Source organism: Haemaphysalis longicornis, unplaced genomic scaffold, assembly GCF_048455015.1.
Source record: "Haemaphysalis longicornis isolate Haplotype H1 unplaced genomic scaffold, Haemaphysalis longicornis Haplotype H1 scaffold_5, whole genome shotgun sequence".
NCBI lineage: Eukaryota > Metazoa > Arthropoda > Arachnida > Ixodida > Ixodidae > Haemaphysalis > Haemaphysalis longicornis.
In genome coordinates this window covers 1-25,670 of record NW_027526385.1, presented here as the reverse complement: position 1 = coordinate 25,670, position 25,670 = coordinate 1, and the positions used below count along the sequence as shown (strand labels likewise).

The window sequence follows — 25,670 nt, the reverse complement described above, 5'->3', positions numbered from 1 at the left end:
CCGTATGGTCCCTTTATAAAGCAGCCACATTGCACAGAAGGATGCTAACATCCACAGCGGGGGCCCAGTGGCTGAGGCGTTGTGCTGCTCGAGGACATTGTGGGTTCGATCCTGGCCACGGTGGCCGCTTTTCTGATGGAGGCGGAAACTGAAGCGCCTGTGTGTGAAGATTTTGGTGCACGTTGAAGATCCCCAGGTGTGGTTGAAATTAATCTGGAGCACTTCAATACGGTGTGGGTATCATTGGCGCAATACTAAGGGCTGTGCTCTTTTTTTTCTTTTTGAATACTCGCTGGTTCTTCCTCTCGGGCGGCATCTGCTCATAGCTCGAGCTGTGTGTGCTGCTATTGCTGCCTGTGACACATGCCATGGCTGATGCTTACAGGAAAGCTGTTGTGCACATGGGCACATGCATCCGAGCATGGCACACATCCAAGCGATGTGGGCCAAAAAAAGGCTGCCCACACGAGGGGATGGATGGAGGAAGGGTTGAAATGGTTGGTCAGATAAACAGTTTCAGTCAACCCATGGCAACCGGCCAGCAGTCAGTCAACAGTTCCAGCCAATTAGTCTTGCAGTAACCACTCCTGCTGATGCGCTGGCTGTCTGCAGCAAGTTCCCCTCACTGACTGTGCCTAAACATTTGTCCCTCTGCTCCTCCTCCTCTTCCTCGGTCATGCAGTGACAGCACCTCTTTTCTGTGCTGCCTCTGCTCCACCGTGCTACCATTGTGGGGGCCACCACGCTTGCAACTACTGGGGGTGTGGGAGTGTCGGGCTGACCTGCCCGTGCCATGGCTGGGCCTCTCGGCCTGTCCGTTCCTCTCCTTGCGTGGGGGACCTCTGTGGCCCTTGTGTGTCCTTGGAATGTAGACACGCCTGTGGTGCGCCCCCCCGTGCGTGCAGTGCGTGGTGGAGTGCGTGCGTGCCCTGGACCTGGTGTGCCGCCTGGACGCCAGCCAGGTGCCCGAGGTGATGCTGGTGCTGCAGCGCATGGCCACCGGCCACCTCGGCAGGGTGGCCCTGGGCGCCGCCCTGCTCCAGTTCTTCCTCCACCACGGTAAAGGGGGGAAGGGGGGGCAAGGGGGCAAGGGGACATCCGGCCGCTCTCCCTTGCCTCCAGTGCAGGTCTTGGCATGGAAGTTTGCACTGCTCTGGAGGGAATCGTGACCAGGCAGACAGAATCAGGGTGCACATCCCTATTAAGACGAAAACTTTACGTGTCTCATCAAACATGAAAACGAGATCATAATCGTCATTGGCGTCAGCAAGGATGACACCCAAATGACCACTGCTAGGATAACTCGGGTTCATGTGGGATTTCAACTCGGGTCGCCAAAGCAGCAGCCAGGTGTGCTAATTGCACGGACAACCTGGCACTGTGTCAGAGTGGAATAGAAAATTAGCCTGATGTGTGTGCTGTGACAGGTGTATGGGCACGTGTGGAGGCCTGTGGGAAGGCCAACCTGCCGGCCAGAGTAATCCATGCCCAAGGAAGAGAGACCGAAAGCAAAGAAATAGACGCAAACACGATTCAGCAGTAACAAGGCTTTTCACAATTGCTAGACTTTCACCTTCAAACAGCAGGCTTAAGTGCCTGGGGAGTTTTTTTCTTTGCATCCGTGTAAACGTTGTTGGGTGTAACTGTAAGTGCAGCTCTCTGCGTGACATTCCTGCTGCAGTGTGGAGCGAGAACCTCTGTGGCCAGGCATTTCTTTGTGGGAGCAGTGTTTGCAGTCTGAGCATTTACAATGGCCCCCCCCGAGTATCTTCACAGCCAGTGTAGGCAGAAGTTGTAGCCACATGTGTATGCGATGGAGGGAATTGCTGCGTGTAGGCTGTGTATTCCTTGCACCAGGAAACATCGGCATGGGTTCTGCCCTGGGCTAACCACTGTGGGCAGCTAAGGCAGGCAGTTTGGGCTTATTACTTGAATACATTTTACTAACGAAAACAAGGCCAGGACCAGGAAAGACGCATAGTCCCGTGTGCATCTAGTGGGCATCCTGTGGCATCTTTCTTAGTCCTCGTTGTGTTTTTGCTAGCACAGTGTTTGCTGCATGCAGTTAGGGCAGCCAATCAGGAGCACCAATCGAGGCACCCATGGCACAGTCTGGAAATAAAACAGCTGCAACCAGGGGTGAAAAGATGGAAGGAAAGGTCTGCAGGCAACCACGATGCTGCAGTAGGATTCCCTCGTCACGTGGAGGCCGAGGGAGCTAAGTGACAGCAGGACAAGGAGTCTGCTCTGTAGAGGACAGCAGAAGTGTGAGGGAAGGTAGTGGCACGTAGAGCGGAAGCTCATGCTCAACCCACCTTTTTTCAGCCACCTTGCATGCCTAGCTTGTGCACTGAGCGCTACCACGAGTGCACTGTCGCCAGTAAATCCATCCCCCAATGATGTGCACATTCCAGTCAGTACAGCTCCAAATTTTTTTCCTGTGCTCCATTTTGCCTGTCTCGTGCATGCATTGCTTCTGGGTTTTTTATTATCCTCTTGCCTTGCCTGCGACCGGGACAACACACTTATCGTAAAATACCGATCAAATGCCTCCACCCATGCAAGCACACTCCTCTTATAGTATAAGTATTTAGAGTTTTCGCCTACAACCAAACATGCCCCCCCTCTTCCTCCAACCACTTTGATGGTTCAAAACAGGAAAACTGAAACTCCCCAGGAATGCTCCTGACTTCCTCTTTAGTCTAATCCAAAATCCAATACAAGAACACACGGCATGCCATAAATTCCGCACACGCTCGCCATTTTGTATACAGATAAAAAGAAATTTGAAGTCGTAGAGTGGCATTGCCACTCCGGAAAAACCATTCGCGCTATATGTCGCCACTTGGGTTAAAATCAAAGGGGGTATGTGAGAGGGACAAAAAATAGTATGAGAGTTTGCTGAAGCAAAACTTTGGCAATGCCAAGTTTTGGCGAAAGTTGAGCAACGGAGTGCCGGGGTTCAGTGAAGAGGTGGATGACACTTTTTTGAGTTTCGTGAAGGAGAAAGAAGCACAGGGCCTGCTGTGAGTCACAGGCTTCTATCTGAAGAAGCTGTTAAAATAGATCACACAACTTGCAACTCGGAAATTTTTGTGCGTCGAGCCAGTACCTCAAGCCATAAAACCAGCAGTTTGGCACCACAATGCATTGTGCCTCTAACAAAAGCCAGAAGACACTGGAAGAATTCTCGGAGGCAGAAAAGACCTTTTGCTTTTCCATGAACACCCTCCGAACACACCACGCGTACACTTTGTTCAAATCTCAAAAATGGACCGGACGATAGTTACAATGGGTTCTCTGGCTAACAGGACCAACAAAGTGGTTGGCAAGAACCCCACGCCAACACTGATTGTGCCAAGAAGGGCTTTAAAGTAGGGGTGTGCGAATATCAAATTTTTCGAATTCGAATCGAATACGAATATCTAGCTTCGAATATCGAATTGAATATCGAATAATTAAGGGCGAATGTGGCTTTCGAAATCAACCTCTTGATTTCTTTGTGAATTTCGATGAAAATTTGCACAGCAACCGGAAATGCTTTTTTGGTAACAGCATAAAAATTTCAAAGTAATATTTTGAAAACTTCTTTATTTATAAAATTTTCTTTCTGTACACTTTGTACCGAGCTTGAGTGGCCTATAAAACATGATAGAAAGCTTGTTCAAAACACTTTGCACTTCCAAATGAATGGACGAGGTCTTGACAATCTTAGATTTTTTATTAGAACACAACTTTTTTTAGTTTTTCGTTTTTTAGAGGTGAATGTACAACAGGCATATAGACAATGAATGACCATTTGAATAAAAAATTCACCAAAAGTAAACCTGAAAAACCAAGAGTGTCACAACCTGAACTGTTGATCAAGGAATGAAACTCAAAAAACGGAATCAAAAATACACCTGCAGGTCACAAAGAAATCACTAAAACAAGAGACGTAGGTGGCAAAAAAAAAACTTTTGAGAAAACAGATTCCGAAATCGAAAAATAGATTTAATTCATTAAAAGTCGCCAGGGTTGTAGCCTTTCATAATTTTTTAACACGGGGCTTTTGGAATGCCTTGCCTTAAAATTGGAGTGCCTTTTGCACCCTTCTTTTTTTTCCATAAAACATCAATTGCAGCTTCTCTGTGAAGCGTACACAGCCAGTTTGTGGGCCAAGGGGGGGAGATGGCTTGAAATGCGAAGTAGGTTAGCTGGTTGCTTGTACTGCACTGCAAAACTTCGCTATGCAGTGACCATGGCAACAAATTAAGCACTCTTTTGTTTTCCTTCAATTTGAAAACTGAGCTTTGACTTCTTTTATGCTTCATATCATTGCCTGGAGCAGCAGCTTATGTGCAGGCGTTCAGTGCCAAAAGTTTACATACCACAAGGGTACAAATGAGCTACTTTGAAGCTTGGTATAATATTTTTCATAACTCCAACTTCAATATTTGGACATTTTTTGGTACTCTTAATATTGAGGGCATCCAATATTCCTCGCAGCACAGCCACTATGCACTAAACTATAGATGTGCGCATTGGTATTAATAATTTCCATAAAAAATAAATAAAATCAATTTTTAAATTCAACTACTGTAAGGTACATTTTTAACGCTGTCAACACGTTCTTATTCCTAACTCAGACCTGTTTTCATGATTATTCGAAGTGCGTGGGAAACGTTTCGCAAGAAAGTGATATGGCTCACCCTCATCGCGGCGCTCATACACCGGAACATGTCATCCTTTGTTTACCCCTGACATGGCCCGTCAGGTCGCTCTTACGATTAAATCTAAAATCACAGGCATTAATTACAACTACTGGAGTTCAATCGTACCAGGTTGCGTAGTCAGGCGATGCTCCAACGCGCAGCGGCTACGCCGTGCGCGCCGAAGCTTTTGGCGCGTCGCCCGTTTCTTTCCCAAGGCTAGCGAGACTACTGCCATGCTTAGCAATAACTAAGCGTGTAAGCATCGCAAATAAGGTGAAAAGTTCACTGCGCGAACCGCTATCACAAGCGCGCACACCGCGTTTCTCCCTCCAGGGTAAAGTCTCGCGCCCCACGAAAAGCGTTGGGTGACCGATCCGCCTTTCCAGCCTCGTAACTTCCCGTAATATGGCTTATGATCTCAGGCATTCTCATCGCGATAATGTCTCTGTTGAATACCACCGCAGATACCATGATTGAACAGAAACTTCGCCGAGCGAAGCGGTGCAAATGAACTCAGAAACGCGCATTACGCAATTCAGGTGGCCGCCATCTTGAAATGCCACAGCGACGCCCAATCAGGAGGGCCGTTTCTACGTGCGCAGTCGGAAAGGCCTCCCTGTTCTGTGGAAAGGCCAACCCCGCTTCAGCATCTATATCTCACTTCGTTTGTGCGCCTTTATTTTTCTGCCATTCGTGCGTTTGTGAATGAACAAAGATAAAAGAGAAGGTAAAGACCGGAAAGAGGATCGCTCGGCCGATCTAATGGTACCAAAATGGCCGCGCTCGGTGGCACCGTTGCGGAGATACAGCGCTCCGAGAATTGCCGTTTTTTTGCACATTTGCCCTGACATTTCGCCACCGCCCATTCACGCTGTCATTGTGCCACAAATTTGCGATGGTTTTCGTAAGTTGAAAGACGCGTCCCCCCTTAAACTATTCAACCAAAATATTCGATAATAGCCGATTATTTGAACCCGTTCGAATATTCGAAACAATTCGAATACATAGTTTTCGAAGCGAATACGAATAGTGTAGACCATTTATAACGTAACCGCTTATAGTGCGGGACCGGATATAATGCGGGTTTTTGCGACCACCGGTTTGCCTCCCATAGAACTCAATGCATAAGCATACCGCTTAAGATGCGGTTGGTCGAAGCACAATACCGTTTATAGTGCGGTTTTTCGGCGGGTCTGCTGATCGACCGGCGCAGCTGAGGCATCGTTTTAGGGTAGCAAAAGAAAAATGAAAGGATGAAATCGGCCATCTGACGCAGCGTGCACCCCTTGCCCTCCTCTAACGTAGACACCTAAAGAAAAAAAATAGGCACCCTTTAGTTCGTGCGTACCTGATAACCACAACTGACCTTGCTTGATGCACCTCGGGAGATAGCGACAGACAGACTCCCCATCCGCGCGCGGCAAGTTGATTTTATTAATCGTGAACCGCATGGCCCGTTTTCGAGCACGAATCGTGCACATCAGCGTCGGGCGTTTTTTTTTTTTTTTTTTTTTGTGCTTGTATTGACGATTTTGCGCTCGCGGTGGCTTCTTCGCGTGGCAGTGGGAGGAGCCTGACGACTTGCACCAATGGGGAGACGCGTACCTAATGGCGGGAGATTCGAAGCGCTCCGAGCCGGCTAGCCGCGCCAGAGATGTTTAGGCTTACCACCGCGCTATTTTTTGATGAGCGCTTTCACAAGCAGCGTGGATGGCAGTTTATATTCCACTTTTCGCCCACATTATTAGCTCTTTTCTTGCATGAGCATCTTCGCTTGCGCCCCGTGCGGCATTTCAGCGAGCGGTTAGAAGCGGTTGCTGGAACTTACTGGAACTGCCTGCACCGCTTCACGGCCAGTGCCGACGCCATGTTGCCGCCCCTTACCGCGCCGCCCACACCACGCCAGTTGTATCCGCGCTGGCGTGCACTGCACGTTTTCGCGATACCAAATCTACCACTCGGTTCACGCTTTAGAACGTTGTTGCAGATAAGCCACCGCTCTTTCCCTTTCCGAACATTCGAGCCGCGCGAAGCCGAAGATTTCCACCACCAGTACGTTGCGCTAATAAGCAGCCGCCTTCGGCAATCCTGAACACAAGGTGGGGATTAAAAAAAAAAAAAAAAAAAAAAAACTTCCGCTGGCGTTTTTATCACGTCTTGCGGCATCTATTCATAGACGCTAAAAACGCAGCCATGGTCTTTCAAAACAAACACAACGGAAGTTAAAGCCGCGCTCGCCGTTTTGAGACTGCGCGTTTGCCCTGCAGCAGCGGCTGATATTAAAAATAATACGAAATATAGACCGTGCCTTCGTTTTTAAGCGCTGTGTGTTTGAGTGATGATAAATATAGGTTGACTTGAGAGATAGGTGGCGATGTGGTTGAATTCTCGCATGTTTTGGTTATAGTGCGGTACCGCTTATAGTGCGGATTTTTGCGGCTCCCGCGACATACGTTATAAGCGGTCTACACTGTATATCATATTTAATATTCGAGTAATATTCGAAATTTTCGAATATTCGCACACCCCTACTTTAAAGTCTTCTTTATCGTTACTAAAAATGTTTCTCTCTATAGGCACCGGACACTGCAGTTTGCGCGCGACTCCAGCGCCGCCTCTCGCCGCCGCTTAGCAACTCCGGGTCGGTGGATGTCGCGACCGGCCGTTCAGCGCACGTAAAAACACCGCACTACGTGCGGTTCGACGTTGTGTGGCGGAAGTTTTTTTAAGAAACATAGTTATAATTGCAAGTTGCAGGGTCCCAACGGATAAAAAGGCTGCAGGAAAGAATTAGTGGCAGCGCCGCTACAGCTGCGCGAAGGACAGCCACAATCGCGAAATACAGCCTGACATCGTTCTGTACAGGTTTCTCGCTCGGGCAGCCGTGTGAGAATAAGCGTCGCAAGAAATGATTTGAGCAGTAAGAAAAGTCGAGGAAGTAAGAAAGTCATGACATTTTTTGTCAGTGGAAGGAGTAGACTTATGAGTACGATTACCGTTTATCCGCAGCGCAGACACGAAGGGCCGTAAAACTAAAACGTTTGCTTTCAGTGTTCATACACATCACGCGCTGCGATGAATCGCATGCCGTCGTAGTAGTTGCATAATACAAGGTATTACTGCTTCCGTCACTGTTGTTTTATCAGCAGTAACCTTTTTTAGCGACACTCACGGCACCGAATGGATACCAAAAGGCGGCACAAGAATATGCATTCACAGCACTTCGCGGTGATGCCAAAAGCAATGTCAAGACGGTCAGTATACGCATCCCGCTTACTGCCCTACTTTGTTCCCCGAAGTGTACATATTTCGGCCACGCATTCCAAGTGGAAAGCTATTAAAGGCAAGGTTGCATCCACACGCGCTGACTTCTTTAAAGGGGCCCTAAATAGGCTGCCAAATGTTACGATTTTGCGTGCGCGGTCACTGGAGTACTATCCAAGGAACGTCATCCCGCAAAAATTGTTTAACTGCGTTAAGTATTAGCCGAGTTATCGCTCATTAAAAGGGGCCACCCATAAGGCCTGGGGCTCTCCTCCTCTAGTAGCTCCTCCGAAGCACTGTGGAAGCCGCGACGTCATCGACCCGGCGCAAGACCACCGAGAGAAACAGGGAAATCCATCACCCTCCTTGATGTACGTGCAGTCATTGGCTGCGCCAAGCCCTGCGCGCGCTTTTTTTTTTAGCACTCGACGCGCATGCTCCGCCCACCAGATTCCGGTTGCACGGTGAGCGCTGTCGCTGTGGTTCGCGTTCGCGGCGCCGCACTGGGCAGTGTCTCGTGCGTCATCGAGGCGCGTCAGAGCCGGAAAGAACTGCGTCAGAGCGCGCAAGTGTGGCGGCAAGGTATGGTTGGTGAGCCAGGGGAGGAAGTGAAATCTTTTTTAAGTGCATGCACTTTATAAGCGACCCCAAACCATCCACCGCCGGCGGCGGCGGCGTCGGCGGCGGCGGCGGCGTCCGCAGCGCTCCTCTATATTTAAAAAAGAAACAGCATCCGGCGCCAGGTTTCGATCCGAGGACTTTGCGGCCGCAGCGCGACGCTCTACCGACCAAGCCACGGACGCGACGGTGATATCAGTGTTAGTGACGCGCCTTATATCTTTAACGCATTCAAACTACGTCGTCAGCGGCGTGCGTTGGCGACTCAGCGGCGTTATAGCGGCTTGATAACTGCGTGGTGTACACGTGATACTACAAACCCGATGGAAGAGATGGAAGAGAAGGCGGCGAGGCGGTGGGCTGCGGGGGCCGAGCGCAAGCGCCGCAAGCGGGCCGACAACCGTGCATTCGCACTTTCACATTCTCCCCCTCGGGGAAATGCGGGGGAATTTTTTCGTGTTTGTGCGGCCCCTGCTTTATGCAGAGGTGTAATATTTGGTACACGTTGTCGTGAAGGGGTACTCTAGCGATTGCGCGATTGAAATGGCGACATTCGGAAGCCTATTTAGGGCCCCTTTAATGCGTTTTGCGTACTCTGAAAGTTGATGTTAGTATTGTTTAAGCAGCGGATGGAGAGGAGAATTCTTTAATGCGTTTTGCGTACTCTGAAAGTTGAGGTTATTATTGTTTAAGCAGAGGATGGGGAGGAGGAGGAAATACTCTTTTAGAGAATTCCGAACCACCTGAACGGACTGTATTACAATTAGCCGCTAAGACGACTCTAACATTACTCACAAGATAGAAGCCGCAACTAAACGGAATCTTCGTAAAGACAACCGCCGCTCCGCAGCAGATTTCGAACTGTGTGGAACTGCGTTTACTTTGTCAACAGCTAATAACGTTTGGAATGCGTTGTGAATTAGTGACAACACCAACGAGCTGAAGAAGGGCAACCGAAAAAGTAACTGCAGCGTGGTTGCGCGAACAGAGGAAACAATAACACGAATACGCTTCTGTCGTGGAGCGCCGTTGTATACGCTGGCTACTGACCTGAATTGGCGCTGTAAATAACCTTCCCTTGCTGAGAATGGGACTTCGCAACGATGTCTGTCCCGTCAATTTCTTTCACGGCGCACACGCGCGCGGCAACGTACAATCTCTGTAACTTCTCGCGCACGCGAGGCCGACAGTATAGTAGTTCAGCCCCGTAATTGTCCGGAAATCGCACAGAAGCACTTGAGACACGGGGAAACTATTTGCCAGAACAGTCTTCAAGGTCGAGACACCTTTCAAAAACAATTGCAGAATCGCAAAAACAAACCGAGAGGTGCCGAATATATTGTAACGTAGTATTTTGGTTACATACTGCCGCTACTGTAGCATGAAGACTGCAGTGAAGAAGTCGAAACGTTGAAGAGAGGTTCAAGGTTAACTTGTTTAATTTACTGATGACATTGGTGACATTTAGCACATACAAACTTGAAAACAATTACACTTATTACATAGATGAGAAAGACAGTCAAAGATTAAGGGTACTTAGCGGGACATAGTTGGCGGGCGAATGGCTCCCGGCGGGAGGGCACGACGACCGGCAGCAAGCGGCTCTCCTGGTGTTGCTGTCCCTCAATCGCCAGAGGGGTCGCGTTATATTTGCTTTGGGGGGACGCATTGGGAGAAAAAGCGCATCCTAGCGTGTGCGGACTATCGGGAGCAAGTCTTAGGCACACCCGCAGCCAATCAGGAAGACGCTTCTTAGGTCCAATCAGACATGTCCCCGCCAAAGTGAAAAGGACCAAAAACACAGACACAAGGTTTCGACTCGAAAACGCGCGCTTGGAGAATTACGGGCGTAGAGCAAGTAGCTAGACAAAACGCACTAAAGTAAACACGGGAAAAGGGAAGGTCGTCGGAAGAACACTGAAGACACGGAGCCCGAACGCGACCAGCGCGCACGCCACGGGGGGGAAGGGAGCGCCGCGGCCGTGGTAACAGAAGATGCGTGGATGGTCCCAACGTTACCAGAATTTGGATGGTCCCTCTCAAGAGCCGCGTCTCCCGGGTCGGCCGACGGGCCAACACACACTCGGCAACACGTTTCTTAGAAAAGCGGGGCCTCGGTGGCCGAAGAGGGATGCTAAAAAATTGAAAAAAGCAAATGGAACCGGGGCTTCGCGACAATATGAACGCGCGGCCGCCGTCTGCCTCTCACCGACCCGAAGTTAGCTCAAGCTTCCGCGGGGCGGCGCTGGGTGTACTTTTTCGTCGCGCCCTCTGAGCAGTGACCGGTGCCTATTGCACTGCAATATTTTTTAATTTTTTTTTTCGGGGGGGGGGGGGAGATGGGGTAGTAGGGAGGAGGAGGAGGAGGAATAAATTTTATTTCAATATTAGTTTTTGTAGTAGTGGCAAGGGGGGTCTTCTCAGTCCAGAAGTCCCTGGGCGGTCGCTGCCAGGCAGGCTCTTTCAACCAGCCGAAGCTGATCGCCGGGGTCCGGGCTGGCTAGCATGCCTTCCCACTGCGGGGGAAAATGGGGTAGTAGGGGGTTAATTTTTTTTGCGCTGCTATTTTGAATTACTATGGGGCAGTTCCAAATTTTATGGTATATAGCAGCAGCACAGTTGTGGAAAACGGAATGCAGTTAGAAAGTGCACAGTGCAGAATATTCTTTTCTTCTTGCATTTTGTTGCATGGAAGAAATTAAAGAGGGCCCATTTTTCCCCTCCAGCTGCTGCACACGTTCGTGACAGTTACTCTTGTGAGCGTCTCGGACTTGGCCCAGCTGACCAGTCAGGCTGCATTTAGTTGGATGAATCCGTTCTGCCAAGCTTCTCTGCGCACCCTCTGCGTCAGTGCGTTGCCATCCTGCCCTGGCTGTTTTCCTCTTCCCTAGTGAATGCTCCATTGCACAAAAAGATGGCGACAGCAGAAGAGAACACAGTATGCAAACCGAAGCTTCAACTGCGCTCAAAGTTGCACTTTGTGTGCCATGTTCTCTTCTGTTGACGCTGCCTTTTTGCGCAAGTGAACGTTCACCGGGGACTCCTGCAGTCCTCCTAATGAAGCCGTATTCCCTTCCCCCCCCCCTTTCAGGGTCGGTGGTGCTGCACAAGACGGGCGACTCCCTGGGCCAGTTCTTCCGGGGGCCCGTGTCCCGTGCGTGGATGAGCGGCCCCAGCGCGCTGCACGTGGTCCACTTCACCGTGCGCAACCTGGCGGCCCTGTGCGAGGCCGGGGCCACCGAGAAGTACTTCCCCGCCCTGCTCAAGGTACTCAAGGCTTCAAACTGGGCTCCCAATGCTAAAGTTGCCAAAGTTGTTCCTGGCCAAGCATGTTTCCCTGGACGTACTTCACTTGTGTGTCTGCTGAGGCCTCTGTTCCTCTGAAATCAGGTGTAAACTGAAGGATCCCCCTTCGAGCGTAAAGGGTTCGCGAGCCCGAACCCGCCCGACGAAGTAACACCGATCCGCATGAGAACGAATCACCGGTTTATTCCGGGAAAACCAAGGCAGGAAAAAACAAACAAAGCAAGTTGGGAGGCAATATAAAAAGAGTACAGCAAGCAAGCCCGGAAAGCACGTAAAGAAAACCTTGCGGCGGTTGAAGCACTGCTTGTCCAGAAAGTTACAGCATGGTGCTGTACACTCACGACGACGTCTTCAGTCACTTGTGCCGACGTCGGGTGAAGAGCGTCTGCCACGGACGCTGGTTGCTTCTCGCTGTCCGGGCGTCATGGTCGTGGCTCGCGGCCGCCCGCGGCCGTAGCTGCTCTCGCGTGTCCCCCGGTGCGCACTGTCCAGCTGCTCCTGTGAGCGCCGCTTTTAAGCCACTCTGTTGGTTGTGCGCATGCTCCGGGTTCTGTTGCACTACACATGTTCGTTGCGGCTCACTGTTCGTCGCACACGCACGCGCACGGGCACATGACGCACTGACGCCACTATCGGTGTTCGACCAGCACTCACTGCAGTGTAATCACCCTCCGCGGGCGCACGTAGGGGCTGCGTCCCTACAAAACAAACCTGTTTTTGAACTGGTTGCTCCTGGTCTTTTTTTTTTTAACACGAAAGTATTTGGTTACCAGATACACCAAGATTTTGCTGACGTTATATGTGTCACAGAAATGATGCCATTACAGCAAAGCAAGCGGCCTGTAAAGGGTGCAACCCTGCACACAGGGTCTTCTTGCAGGGAAGCAACCTTTAGTACTAAAGAGTAGTTTATACTTAGGCTTCTCAAGTTTCGGGTTTTCGGGTTTTATATTTCAACACGAAAGTGTTTTATGCCGGTATCCACCAAGATTTCACTGACGTCATTATCGGGTTTCATATTTTAACACGAACGTGTTTTATGCCGGGATACACCAAGATTTCACTGACGTCATATCCATCGCGGAAATGACGCCAGTACACCTTTGCCGAAGTGACCTTCCAGCAGGACGTCGCTCACCAAGCACACCTACAAGACAGCCGCTGACCTGCAAATCATGCTCAGCTGCAGATTTCACTGCACATTTCACTTTTGTGCTTTACCGATTCCTGTGACAGAGGAATCAACCACAGTTTTTCGTGGTGGTGGTGGTGTGCTCAGATGAAAAGGGGAGGGGTCTACTTGAGCTGTGGATGGGCACTGTGGGATTGGCTTTTGTCTGCACAAAATATTTACCACACTCGGGTGCAATGTGAGAACAACTGGAGGAGTTGCCCCTGTGCCTTGCCGGCTGTTTCTCCGTGCAGCACGATCATAGGTGCATTGCTGTGAGGGCTCTAGATGTGACACAAGTTGTCTCCCTCATTTCTTGGATCTGCTCAAAATCTGCTTATAAACTACTGCAGTGACAACAAGCGAAGTTGGTGAGACCAAGCAGACGATGTCAGCCATTAAGCATAGTATCCCCTGAAAGTGCATGCGTGCAATGGCATCACAAGTCCGTTGCTTGGGCCAAGGGATACCCTTCATGACCTACTGCCGCTCTTCACTTGCACCTGAGTAGAGAGGTGTGTCACCCAGGGCTGGTAGGGAGTGCCCGTTTTGTGAAGAAAATTTCTCATGATGAACACTTGCGGTGAGCAGTGGCCCTGAAGCCAATGCGCGCTGGTCGGTTTTGCAAGTTTTGTCTGCTGCAATCTACCCCAATTGATTGCCACCGATAGTATTTTTTTCTCAGTTTTATTGGATGAATCTTTATACAGCACATGAAATAACTCTGGGATGGTAAAAAAAGTGTAGGGGGCACTGACTACAAAGGGAGTTCACTAGGGAGCTCGTGCACTGCGTAGAATTTTTCATTTCAGAAAATGCCCGCGCTTTTCATTGGTTCGCTTGCTGCCTGACTCGGCTATGTCTTGTAGTACACTGTAACTTCACTGCTGACAGCATGTCTTTCTCCTTAAGGTCACAAATGAGTGAAAATATAAATGGGTAAATGTAAATGCAAAGTGAGTTGTAAATGGGCACTGTATAATTGGCAGTGCTTTGAGCCAGCAAACGCTTTTGTTTGTTTTGTTTTTATCTGCACGCAATAGTGACTAGCTGACTGGGAAATAGGTGGCATATGTGCAACTCTTCAAACGCGAAATGGAGCACAACTTTTCTCAGTTCAACGTTTTCGTGCTTAGCTTTTTATGCAAGATGCGCCTGTGATGCAAGAGGCCAAATGCTTTGCACGCAAACGGGAGTGGTGTATTCAGCTTTCAGTCAGAATAAGTGAATGTGACCGTGCTTGGCTTATCATTTGACTGCTTGAAGCATTTGCTCGAACCTTTCATGTGGCATTCAGTTCCTCCTGCGTCGTCATGCAACCAGTGTGCTGTGCCGTGCTGGCATTCCCTCGATGCGGGAGCTGTCCCTTCAAAGCTGGCTGCACTGGTGGTGTTTCTTCTTGCTTCCCGTCCCTGCAGATCTTTGCCTGGAACCCACAGCAGTTCAAGAGCCAGTTCAAAGCCATCGTGCCAGCCTTCATGTCTGCCAAGACGGCAGTTGAGGTGGGCATCTACTTACGGCGTGCTTCTTTTTATTCTTGAATGCTTAGCTTATTGCAGCTGTACCCTTGCCGAGCATGTGTTAACCGGCTAATTAGGTGCCTTGATATCTCAAAAGGGGTGAATTACACCAAGGTGCCCACAGTCTACGGATGATTTCCGTGTTGTCTGTTGTCTCAGACTATTGAACTTAATTGAAAGCTGTTGACTGGCCTTAGGTGTCAGTTGCATGTAGGGCACAGGATGCCTCGAATATGTTTTTTCTTCGTGTGCAAGGGAGTTTATCAGCCCAGCACAGCCGGAAAGCACTCGCGCCACACCGCTGTAAAGTGTGCACTGCCACGTATTGTCCAGTAATATGGTGAAACACTGTGCACATGCATATGGCATGCGCCTCTTTAATATTTCCCCTCTGTCTCTCCGTGCAAACGCTCTCCCCAAAGTGGGTCCCCTGTGTTAACACAAAAAGGGGGGGGGGGTGGTTCACATGGCTGCCTGCCCCCTTGCAGGTGTTCCACAGCCTGGTGGACCTGCCCGCGCTGGCCGCTGCCCTGGTGCTCGAGTGGGAGGCCTCTGTGGGCGTGCCGGAGGGGGCGCGCCTCAGGAGGCGCTCGTCGTCTTCAGCCGCCCTGGCGGCCGCAGAGCTGCAGCAGGGCCCCATGCTCAAGTTTGTGCTGCGGGACGTCAGCGGCATCGGGGACACCTTCCAAGGGTAGGCTGCACAGTTTCACGCTCGTATATCCGCTGTTGCATTGGTAAAGGAGTGTTTTTAAAAAAATAATCTACCTGGACAAACAGCAGCTTTGTTCGCACTTAAGCTTAATGCTAAGGTCGCATTTGATGGTCTGTTTGGTTTAACACCAAGAACAAGGACGCCACTTACCTGCTTACTCAGAAAATAAGTAACGATTTTCGCCTGTGGGAAAATGATGGCCAATATAGACTGCATGCCCAACTTGGAACTGTGGCGCCACCTGCCGTATGCCAGACAAAACGTGCGATGGCGGTTCATGGTAAGAAGTAGCCAAATGAGGCGACAGAAGACAAGGAAACCCCTTTTGTCGATAGTTGATGTGGATCACAAAGAGTTCATACAAATCATAATAAAATGCTCCCACGGTCCATCTTTACCAGTACCCATGCCTGCCAGCTTTTCCAAATTTTCCTTAAAATGTGTGAATTTCAACCCGTCTTACAATTTTATGAACCTCGCCTGAAATGTCATGATTTACAAGAAATGTCATGATTTTTGAAAAAAAAAAAAAAAAAAAAAAAAGGGAACATCTTTTAAAACGACACTGTGGTACCTCGTGCCACCACGAGAGTGCAATGCGTACTCTTGTTGTCACCATCTACAGAAGTTGCAACTTCTGCTGTCTTCTCGTGGCGGGCTATGCATCCATATCATGAACTCGCCACCTCGGCAAGCCTGTTTATAGCACGTTGCACCGTTAGCACTTCTGTGTTCGCGTCACTCTTTGTCGCGTCCGATGCAGTTCGACCTGTGTTACGGCCGTAGTAGTTGCTTCACAGTGCATTGGCAGGCTCGAAGCTGCGACAGTACTACCAAGTGTTTTTGAAATTGTACGCATCAGAATTTACATGCTTCATGCCGTCTATGAAAGGAGAGAAGTTTGGCATTTGCACCACGTGTGCCTGTGATGCGAACCTTTCGCATGGTGGCAAGTCTGCCATCAAGGTCCACATTGCTTCGGAGAAGCACCAGGAATACACGCGAGCCGCAGACAACCAGCCAAGCCTGACAGGTTTTCTGCCAGTGATAGCGGCTTCAGTGTGATTCGTGCAGAATGCCTCTGTGTGCTGTTTTTAAATGAACACAACATCCCATCCCACTGAGCGTCAACGATCACAGTCAGTGGAGTTGCTGCTCATTACTCTTAAAGAGCGACAGTTTTCACTCATGGTTGGGAAAACGGTAGAGTGCTTGATACACGGTACGTAAATCCTTCTAAACTAGAAAAAATTGAAGTGTGCTGCCTCCGTGGTATGTGGGGTTTATGAATTTTGAACTCGCTAGGTTGGCAGGTATGCCAATACCAATAGACGTTTTTTTCGTATGTGCTTTAGGGTCATCTGTCGTCTGCTGTACCAGGTTACCCAGTTTTGTGAAATCACACTCGCGACTCTTCCTTTGTAGTCTGTCCTTGTTCTGCTGTTATTAATGTGTACGTCTGTGTGTGTCTGTGCCTCTTGCATGCTCCTATGGGATCATTCTCTGCAGACAAGAAGGCAGCTTGTTTGTCTGCAGCGGATGGTCCCGTCATGGAGGGCCACGAACACGCACATTGGATTGGAAAAGGCTTTATTGACGAAGATCCTGCAGTAGGCGGAAGCCGATTCACGGCTCCGCCTCAACGCGACCTAAGGTCGCATCTCCTTTCGCAGCCCTACTGAGCGCTAGCTCCTTTTTGGAGCCCGTGCCTTTTAAGCGCAGTGAAGATCTGCTGGATGGCCCGAACACACACACATACATGCACACACAGAATAATAAAAGTAAAGCTGGAACAAACCAGCAAGCATAAATAATCGTAAGCCTGATTTCGTAAGCTAGGTTTTCTGGCACAGCAGACGAGAGACAATCTGAAAGCAGATGAATAGATATCCATCGTTTATGGTTATTGGCAACGATGCACTGTGGAAGTACCGTATTTACTCGCATAATCCTCGCACTTTTTTTTCGGAAAAGTCAATGCAAAGTTAGGGGTGCGAGAATTATGCGGGGGAAAAAAAAAATTCGGTGCACAGTGTTGCCAATTTGCCTTATGCCAATCCCGCTAAATGTAGCGGTCGTTTTTTGTATAGGTAAGCTCAGTGTTGCCAACAGCAGCTATTTCTGTTTATTTTATTATTTACAACGTAAACAGTCTCCCGTCAATCAGCGATCATGAAATTGCCGCCTTTACTTTCTGGCATGCGCCCTATCTCGTCGTCGTATGTGCGTGCCCTACTCCAGTAACGCACGTTGAAGTCGGTGACGTTGAAGTGCCTGCCTGCGGCACGGTTGCCGTGTTCGATCGCGTACTCTTTCGCTTTCAATGTGAAAGCGGCAGTGTAGCTGGCGTTCCTGTAGCTGGCGTTCCTCCCCATGGTGAAGCGGCACCAAGCACAAAACAATTAGATCAAAAAGTTCTCAAAACGGCAGCGAGCTATCCACCACTGACGCGAGTGACTCACTGACTGCTGCCGCTTAACGGCGGGACCACGATGGCGACACGACGACACTACAGCGGGCTGCGCGAACACCGTCTAGTTGCGCGCACGCGAAACATGCGCGAAACCGGCTCAAGGACAGTGTGAGTAGCGTGTGTTAGGGCGCCTTGTTAGGGAGTAGCCATGCAGGTTGTTAGGGTGCCTGGATGGCCTTGGATACACAGCGCTCTCCGCCGAACGGAGAGGCGGCGGGGGAGGGCGCGCGTTGGAGAGCGCATGCACCATGCGGGTTTCGCGAGCGGGCAACTTTCGCCGCTGCAAAGTTGGGGGTGCGAGGATTATGCGAGGAACCAAAAAATTCAAGTTTTGGTGGCTCACATTAGGGGTGCGAGGATTACGCGAGTGTGAGGATTACGCGAGTAAATACCGTGTGGACACAAACGGAGCCCTGGTTTGCCCAGGGAGCGTCCTTTAAAGACACTCAATTGTCGATGCAACACCTTTTGCACCAGAAGGAAATCTGGCAGTAGTGTCTAGGCATGTGGGGCTTCAGTGAGCACGGTATGGTGTACCGGGTAGGAACACTTCACTTGTCCTAGCCATGGCTTGCCAACAAGCTCAAAAAGATGCCTGTGGCTGTAAAAAATGATATAATCATTAAAAGGAGAATCAAGTTTGTTTCATTGGGGTAATAGAAAAAATGAAGCTCCCAGAGATTTATTTGTCAGGAATTATTTGGAAGCATCGTGCAAGACGAACAAGAGAGAACGCTACCCTTTCTGGTTGAATTTGGTTCCAGCCAGGAATGTTGCTGGCTGCAGTGGTGGCACCCACGATGACGTGCGGTTGCAACAACAGGTGTTTCTCTAGTATGTATTAGCGTGAAACTGTGTGCTGGGCTGCTCCGCGTTTGTGGAGTAGCGGTTGGGCCGAGTCGACTTCCCTGTTTAGCCAGATCGTATGCTCTGTGCTTTGTAGTAAAGTTTGGAAAGGGGTGCCTTGGAGGCACCCCTTTGATTACCCACGTGCAGGAATGCACTGGCCTGTCCCATGAGTGAGCGGTTATCAGTGGAGTGGTGAACCTACCTCTGAGCCTCTCCCTCTTGTCCCGCTCTCTTTACCATGCTCACTACAATGGGCACTCAGCGTACAGAGGGCTCAGTGTGCAGTGTACAGAGCATGTGGCGAGAAACGCAGAGGAAGCCCACAAGAAACTCAAGGGCAACATACAAGGGAGTGTGTTCAGGGCATGGCCTACGAGACTGACTTTTTTTGCATCTGTGTGTCGCCTTGGGGAACCAGTGGGTAACTCGGGGGCCTTTTTGGCACGACATAGTGGGGTGCAGCGGGTGGTGTGATTGCACCGTGGCACTTGGCAGAGTCATAGGCAGCATGCGCTGTGGTCGACTGGGTGCACGTGTCACTGCCAAGCTCATGCATAAGCAGCCCAGCTTCCTTTTCCTCCTCTCCCACTTCCTCTGCTGCTGCTGTGGTCTTGTCCATTGGGTCGGATGCCCACAGACAGTCCTCCCCACTCCTGATGCTGCTTCGAGGGAGAGGAGGGCCCCCACTTCCGGTTTCTTGAAAAACCTTAGATGACGCCTGTCAGCGAGAATTTCGTATCATGCTGTGTGCTTAGAGCTGGCGTTCCAACATTGTTCTGGCTGCCTATGCAGAAGGAGCATGTAAACGTGTTCTTTCTTCTTTCTTCCTATCTTTAAACCTCCTTTCATATATGTCGCATTGGAAAAACACAACGTAAAAAAAAAAACCGTGCCAGCAGGATGGCTTGTAAGCGTCCACTCTGTGTCAATGACGCCCAGGCGCGAAAGAAGTGCCACACAGAACAGAAAGGCATTCACTAGGCAGCGAGACATGGGGCTTGCCATGATTGTACCATGGGTATGCCAGCTTGAAAACTTGAGTCAATGCAACAAAGTGTGTCTCATATTTCTAATAATGTATTCGAAAGCCGCAGTTCGCAGAGTAAAATTTTACTGCACAGAAATGTGCCATGAAGACCCGGTAGCTTCAATACATGATAAATGTGGGCTCCAGAAAGGCACTACAAGTCTGACTTAACTGTATTTGCAGCAAGGGCACAATTTGCATCACTGTGCAAGAGACGGGAAAAGGATGTGCCATGTGTATCCATGATCATTGCATTCACAACTTTCCTGAAATGGGATGAGCTGTCTTCTATCTCCATCCATGCCTTTTTCTGTTTGTCAGACAGCTGTGCTCGTAGACAAAGCAGAGGAACTGTAAGCCTATGCCACCAAAGACACCACCGCTTTCGAGCACCATTTTTATGGCATTCAACGGGGATGTGGGATTATAAACAGTGTTCAGCTGTTTGTCAGCTCGCGTATCAAGGTCTTTTTTTCTCTGCCTTTTTTTGCTGTTTTCTCTGCAAAAGCAGTGAGTGGCCCAATTGACTGAGACTGTGCCCCTCATGCAGGCTGTCCAAGTTCCACGGCCTGATAGCTGACCTGTCCACAGACCAGCGGGTGGTGCGATGTTCGGAGCATGCCCCGGACCTGCTCGAGTGAGTCTGGTGTGCCTGGCAAGTGTGGGGCAGCCAGACATTCTTCCGTGCGGGTGGCTCTGTTGGTAGTGTTGACAGCATCCATTCGAACGGTGTCCACTCTGCGCTTCTCATTTTCCTTCCTTTTTAGGATTTTTCAGGCATTAGAAGAATTTGATTCATTATGGAATATAAAAATAAAATGGGAAGAAACGTTCAGGGTTGATTCATCTTCGAGCGAGATTCATAAGAATGTAGAATAGGGTGACAGGTTATCTGTGCTCATGCGATGTGTACACAGGATTGGGCTCTCGCTCAGGTAATTGGGGTGTCATCTCCTCCTTGCACGCAAGTCAGTAGTTGAATTGTGAGATTAGACCTAACTCCTTGACCAGGTCAGTTGTGGGTCATCTCCTGAGTTGTGAAGTCGTGATGGTGGCCTGTCCCTTTGAATCTTTGCAGACTCTGGAAGGAGAGCTGCTTTGTGTGAATCTTAGTGGCTGGGACAGCCAGGTTTTCAAGGACAGCGGCTATTTTTGGCTCACGAGCCCCCGCTTTCATCCATGAATTGTGCACACAAATGGTGTTAGTGTTACATTCAGCTGCCACGCACCGAGGCTGGTGAACACTTTTTTTGCAAAAGGGTTACGCCCTCCGGCCTTCTCTACACAGCACCAGCAATGCGTGGGGAAGCCAACAAAAAGGCGCACAGGGGCAGTGGAGACACTGAACTGAATTAAAGTAGAATTTGCTACGTAAGCATAGAAAGGTGCATAATGAAGATACATACTAATCAGACACACATTGAGGAGATCTCAATTTCAGGGACTGCCGGGGTGACCTCTCTTAAAGGCCTCAGAAGTTGGACCAGTGCAGAAGAAGCAGGTGCAGCATAAATGTAAAAATATGCGCACGCCATACTGATACACCATAGGGGCTATTGCGTTGACATAGCAGTGTACAGAATATACCAGTAGCTTTTCAAAATGTGGTGATTGATGGAACAATAAAGCAAGAAGTTAATGCTAGAGTACTTACAAATAAAAAGCATGATGATGGAAAAGATAGTAGGTCATTCACACAGTGATTAATTGAATAATGCATTTTGTAATATGCGAACGAAATTTGTGCTTTTAATCCTGCAAGGCATTAAAATACATTAAAATACCAGACTTTTATGCCAGAAAAAAGTATTAAACACACTGTCATTAGTTGTCACCTGAGGTAATATCAGGTTATTGTGCGTTGAAAACCAAGTGCAATTATAATTGGTGATGATAGCCATTAGTGACACCATTAATGTGCTCATAATTATGAGTAAGTCTACATAATTATTGATAGCTTAAGGCTTTACAACGGCTGAAGGGGAGGATATTGATTCTCAATAAATATGTGCATTACAATGTACAGTCATGATGTATGCATATGCATGTGTCATATGGTGGAGCCAACTCTTACTCCTTCATGATAAGTAATTTGTGGATATTTGAGAAAATTTAACACTTTGAATGGTAAAACTACAGCTGTGGCCTGAATTGAGTTGTGAACACTGCTGCCTCTGAAGAAGTGTACGCTACTTTGGGGTGTTTTTTTCCCGGAAATGAGGCAGTGAAACAGCAGATCTTGGCCACACACAGTCCTGTAAGACCGGAAAGTCCTTGCAGAGGGATTGTGGAAGGGCCGGCATTACACGTTGCATACTGCCAGAAATTTCATATGAAATCCAGAGGTAAGTTCAGCGGGCACGTTACCAGGAAGTCGAAGATAATCCAGAGCCCTCCACTTCAGTGCACTTTGTAGCCCAGGCGTAGCTTGAGCTTGAGCACATTAAGCCCCATAATTGAATAGGGTCAGTGTGTGGGTCGATGCTGCCAGGAGCTCCCCGCGGCCCTCTTGCCCGCAGGTGCTTCCTGAAGACTTTTGTGCAGTACGGCGACTGCGAGCTTGCAGCCCGACTGCTCCCCGCTGTCATGGAGAGGCTCTCGGTCTGCTTCGGGGCACGGGGGTACTGCGACCGGCTGCGCAAGTGAGCATCCTTCAAGACCTCGATGCTCAGAGCTGGTGGTAGTCGCAAGGCCCTGATGGCCTGGTTTTTCCCCCTTTTTTTTTAAATGTTTTTCCACACTGTTATGTTTGTGTAAGTTAAATAAGGTTCTTGAAGGTGGCACACTAACGGGAACTGCATAGCCCTGCTCGGGGTGCTCAACTGGAGCTTCAAGCAGCTTCAGTCTCAGTTGCAACTTGGCCCCAAGTGAATAGCAGAGAAGGTGAGGGGTGCCGTGCAATGTGACACTGAGATTTTCATCACAGCACACTGGCTGCAAGGGCGCTGAAGTGACGGTGGGATGAGAGAGCAGCTCCAGTGACAAAGCCACAGTGCAGTGAATGGAAATGGTTGTGTGTGCACGTCAAGGGTGGGCGAGTATTCAAAACTGTCAGATATTAGAGGGAATAATCCAATATTCAATTCAACTTTGAATCAAGTGGCACTAGTGTATTCGAAAACTTCAATTATTTTCGGAGTACTTCAAAGTTCCAAAACACAAATGGACACTTGTTTCAATGAATATGAAGTCATTCCTTGTTAAAAAGGAGGAATGCCCCACTAAAAAAGTGCAAAATACATCTTCCCTACCAAGTTGGCACCAGCTGGACTTTGACAGCTTACGATCGACCACTGCTTGTTGAGAAAGGGACGAGTCGCGGGACCCCTCCCGATGATGTAATTAGCGGAGCGAACTCATGATGATGACATTGGGGCATGAGGTAGGCAGACCTACTTATTTCACAACATCTCCCCCATGCTACAATGAATGAGCATGGTCTGTGGCCAATACATTCTGCACTCCATGAGAGTAGTCCACGTCAGCCAGAAGCGTTCAACACTTGGCAGCTTCTTCCACCTCCATCGATGGTAACAATTAGGGGTGTGCAAATACTTGAATATTCGAATACAAATCGAATAGTACCTCCATGAATAATTCGATTTGCGAATCGAATATCTACCATTCGATCTTTTGATTAGTCGAGTGGAGTTTCCCAAACGTCCCCTGGCTTTGTAAAAGCAACGGTGAGACAGCTGCGCATATTGCGCAGATTTGATACAAATTTGTTTTCCTGCGCCAGGCTGCTCCAAAAGCTCGAAAATTGCAAAAATTGCGCCAAACTGCTCCAAAACAGTCTGAGAGCCAAGGATTTTAACGCTCCCGTCAGTTGCAGTGCGGAAAAATGCTTACTGACGGCATAATTTTCCAGCACCCCCAAGGTTATGCTGTTTGTAAAGGTTTAATTGATTGATCATTCCATAAAAAACCTGCATAAAATTGTCCCCAAGGTAGTTTTTTTTGAAAGTCACAATGTCGGGTGGCACATGTTATATTCTGTGCGTTTTTAAGATTTTCCCATCGAAAACCATTGCAAAATCCTGTAGAAAAAATGCTTGTGTGTACTGAGGCGTCAAACCGCTTGTGCAAGTTGATGAAAAAACGGCAATTTTCGGAGCGCCGTATCTCCGGAACGACATTACTGGGCACCGCCACTTTGGTGTGATGAAGATATGAAAACATGGCCGCCGGGCGAAGCAGTTCCTTGTGGTTCAGGCAGAGTGCTCTTCGCCGATTTTTACCGTGGTTTTAGTTATGGGGGTGGCTGGGTTTACATTTAGTCGTTTGATCGGTTGCTGGAAGGGGCGCGACTCAAAAGATGGGAGCTCATCAAAAACAACACGGCGCCCGCGAATTCGCCAAGTTTCGGCCTTGAGTGTGAGGCCGGTACATGCTTGAAGTGAAATTTCGGACTCATTGCGGTGTTATAAAACACTGAGTTATTACTGCCTTTCCCAGCGAACTAACAGGAATGGGACGATCGACACTGCAGAAGTGGCGGCGCAGGCTACATCGCCGCAAAATGTTCAAGCAGTGTTCGATAGCGGGACGGGCTATTATTGCACGCTAGTAATAATGGTTCATCTATCTGAAGTAAATTTATTGCCAAAAGAAGGGAGGTGGATAAACATACCAACGTTACTCAGATTACTCGTAGTGAACATGCACCTTGGGGATTGAAATGGGGGTGCTGGTGGGGTGCGACGACTGTGACCTTGCTTTGCGCAGCTTTGGCCGTGCTCTACACTTGTGCGTAAAGACGAGTCTGGAATTACAAAAATAACAATTTCGGCATTCACATGATAATAAAAATGCCTTACGATTGCTTAGTTTTTCAATTCGATATTATCAATGGAACTCCACGCTATCTATGCATAGAGCCTCAGAATTCAAAAATGGCTAGTAAAAAGTGCACTTTTTACCGTGAGTTGCCAAAATTTTATTTTTAGGCTCCTAAGGTGACATAATAAATGTCGTTCTTCTGCTCCAAATCAAGGTTCTTCTGCTCCAAAATCGATATTTCGCTACTCCAAAAACTGCTCCCAAATCTGATTCAGCTGTCTCACCCCTGTAAAAGCGAGAGACATATGCGCATGCTAACGCACTGCTGCTACACTGTCTTCTCAGCAAGTTTCATCCAATCCCGCTTTAGACAAGTGCGCCTTGCAGAGGCCGTAAATTTGATCTACGGCCATAAAGTAATCTGATTTTGCCGTAAAGTAATCTGTGGTAGTGTCGGTAAGATCTTTTTCGAGCCGTCGTCGTCGACTCTGGCCGTCATTTTCAATTCTGCGATCACATGTTTACATGTTAGGGCTGCTTTCAATAAAGAGCACTGCTGTTTTTGACAGCACTTCCATTAATTTAAAACCAAAAGCGGTTCTGGCTGTTTTTAATGCAGTTGACGTATGGTTACTGCGTGTTTACTTAATTTCTAGACCACAGTAGATAGTGGCAGGCTTTTCCACGGCGACTGTAGTGCGAGCTTTCCTTCTGCTATGTACATGCACACTTTGTGCTGCCCGTGTGCTTCCGAAGAAGTGCCTCATCGTGGTCCATTGTGCCGTGTTTTCGTGTCCTGTTTTTCATGCCTGCAAAGTGCTCGCTGTATGGTCGTTGCCTATAATTGCAGTACAGCAACTCCAGTGCAATTTTTTGTTGTTGTTCCAAGTGCGTATCTTGCCTGCTTTGGATTCCTGGAGTACCACCGATGCGAGTTGAAAACTGCACTCTCTGGGTTAAAAAAGAACTTCTTGTCTCCCAACATGCAAAGTAGCTTCTGCTTTTGCACAAAAACCTATGAAAAATTGAGGCCTGTAAAAAAATATGAATTCGGTATTCAATTTGATATTTGGCTTTTTTTCCGAATTCAATCTGATATTCAATTCAAACGTTACTATTCGGCATTCACACACCCTCAGTAACGATGTCCTGGCTTTGGTGGACCATGAGCCAAGCTGCTGCGACCCTCGATGCAGTCTTTTGAGAGTACTAGTTGGATTCCTTTTTCCTGTCTTGGCTGCAGGCATTCCTTGC

General features: G+C 48.7%; 1 protein-coding gene across 1 annotated transcript in view; it reads left to right on the top strand.

Annotated features, from left to right (window-relative positions):
- LOC144137747 (AP-5 complex subunit zeta-1-like) overlaps positions 1-22,295 on the top strand; it is a 38,012-nt gene extending 15,717 nt beyond the window's left edge. Inside the window, exons 8-13 of the mRNA XM_077669685.1 lie at positions 906-1,059; positions 11,668-11,843; positions 14,472-14,555; positions 15,062-15,264; positions 20,185-20,271; positions 22,154-22,295. Coding sequence (XP_077525811.1) covers positions 906-1,059; positions 11,668-11,843; positions 14,472-14,555; positions 15,062-15,264; positions 20,185-20,271; positions 22,154-22,280 — 831 coding nt within the window. The 3' untranslated portion in view covers positions 22,281-22,295. The remainder of the gene's footprint in view (positions 1-905; positions 1,060-11,667; positions 11,844-14,471; positions 14,556-15,061; positions 15,265-20,184; positions 20,272-22,153) is intronic.
- Positions 22,296-25,670: the final 3,375 nt, after the last annotated feature.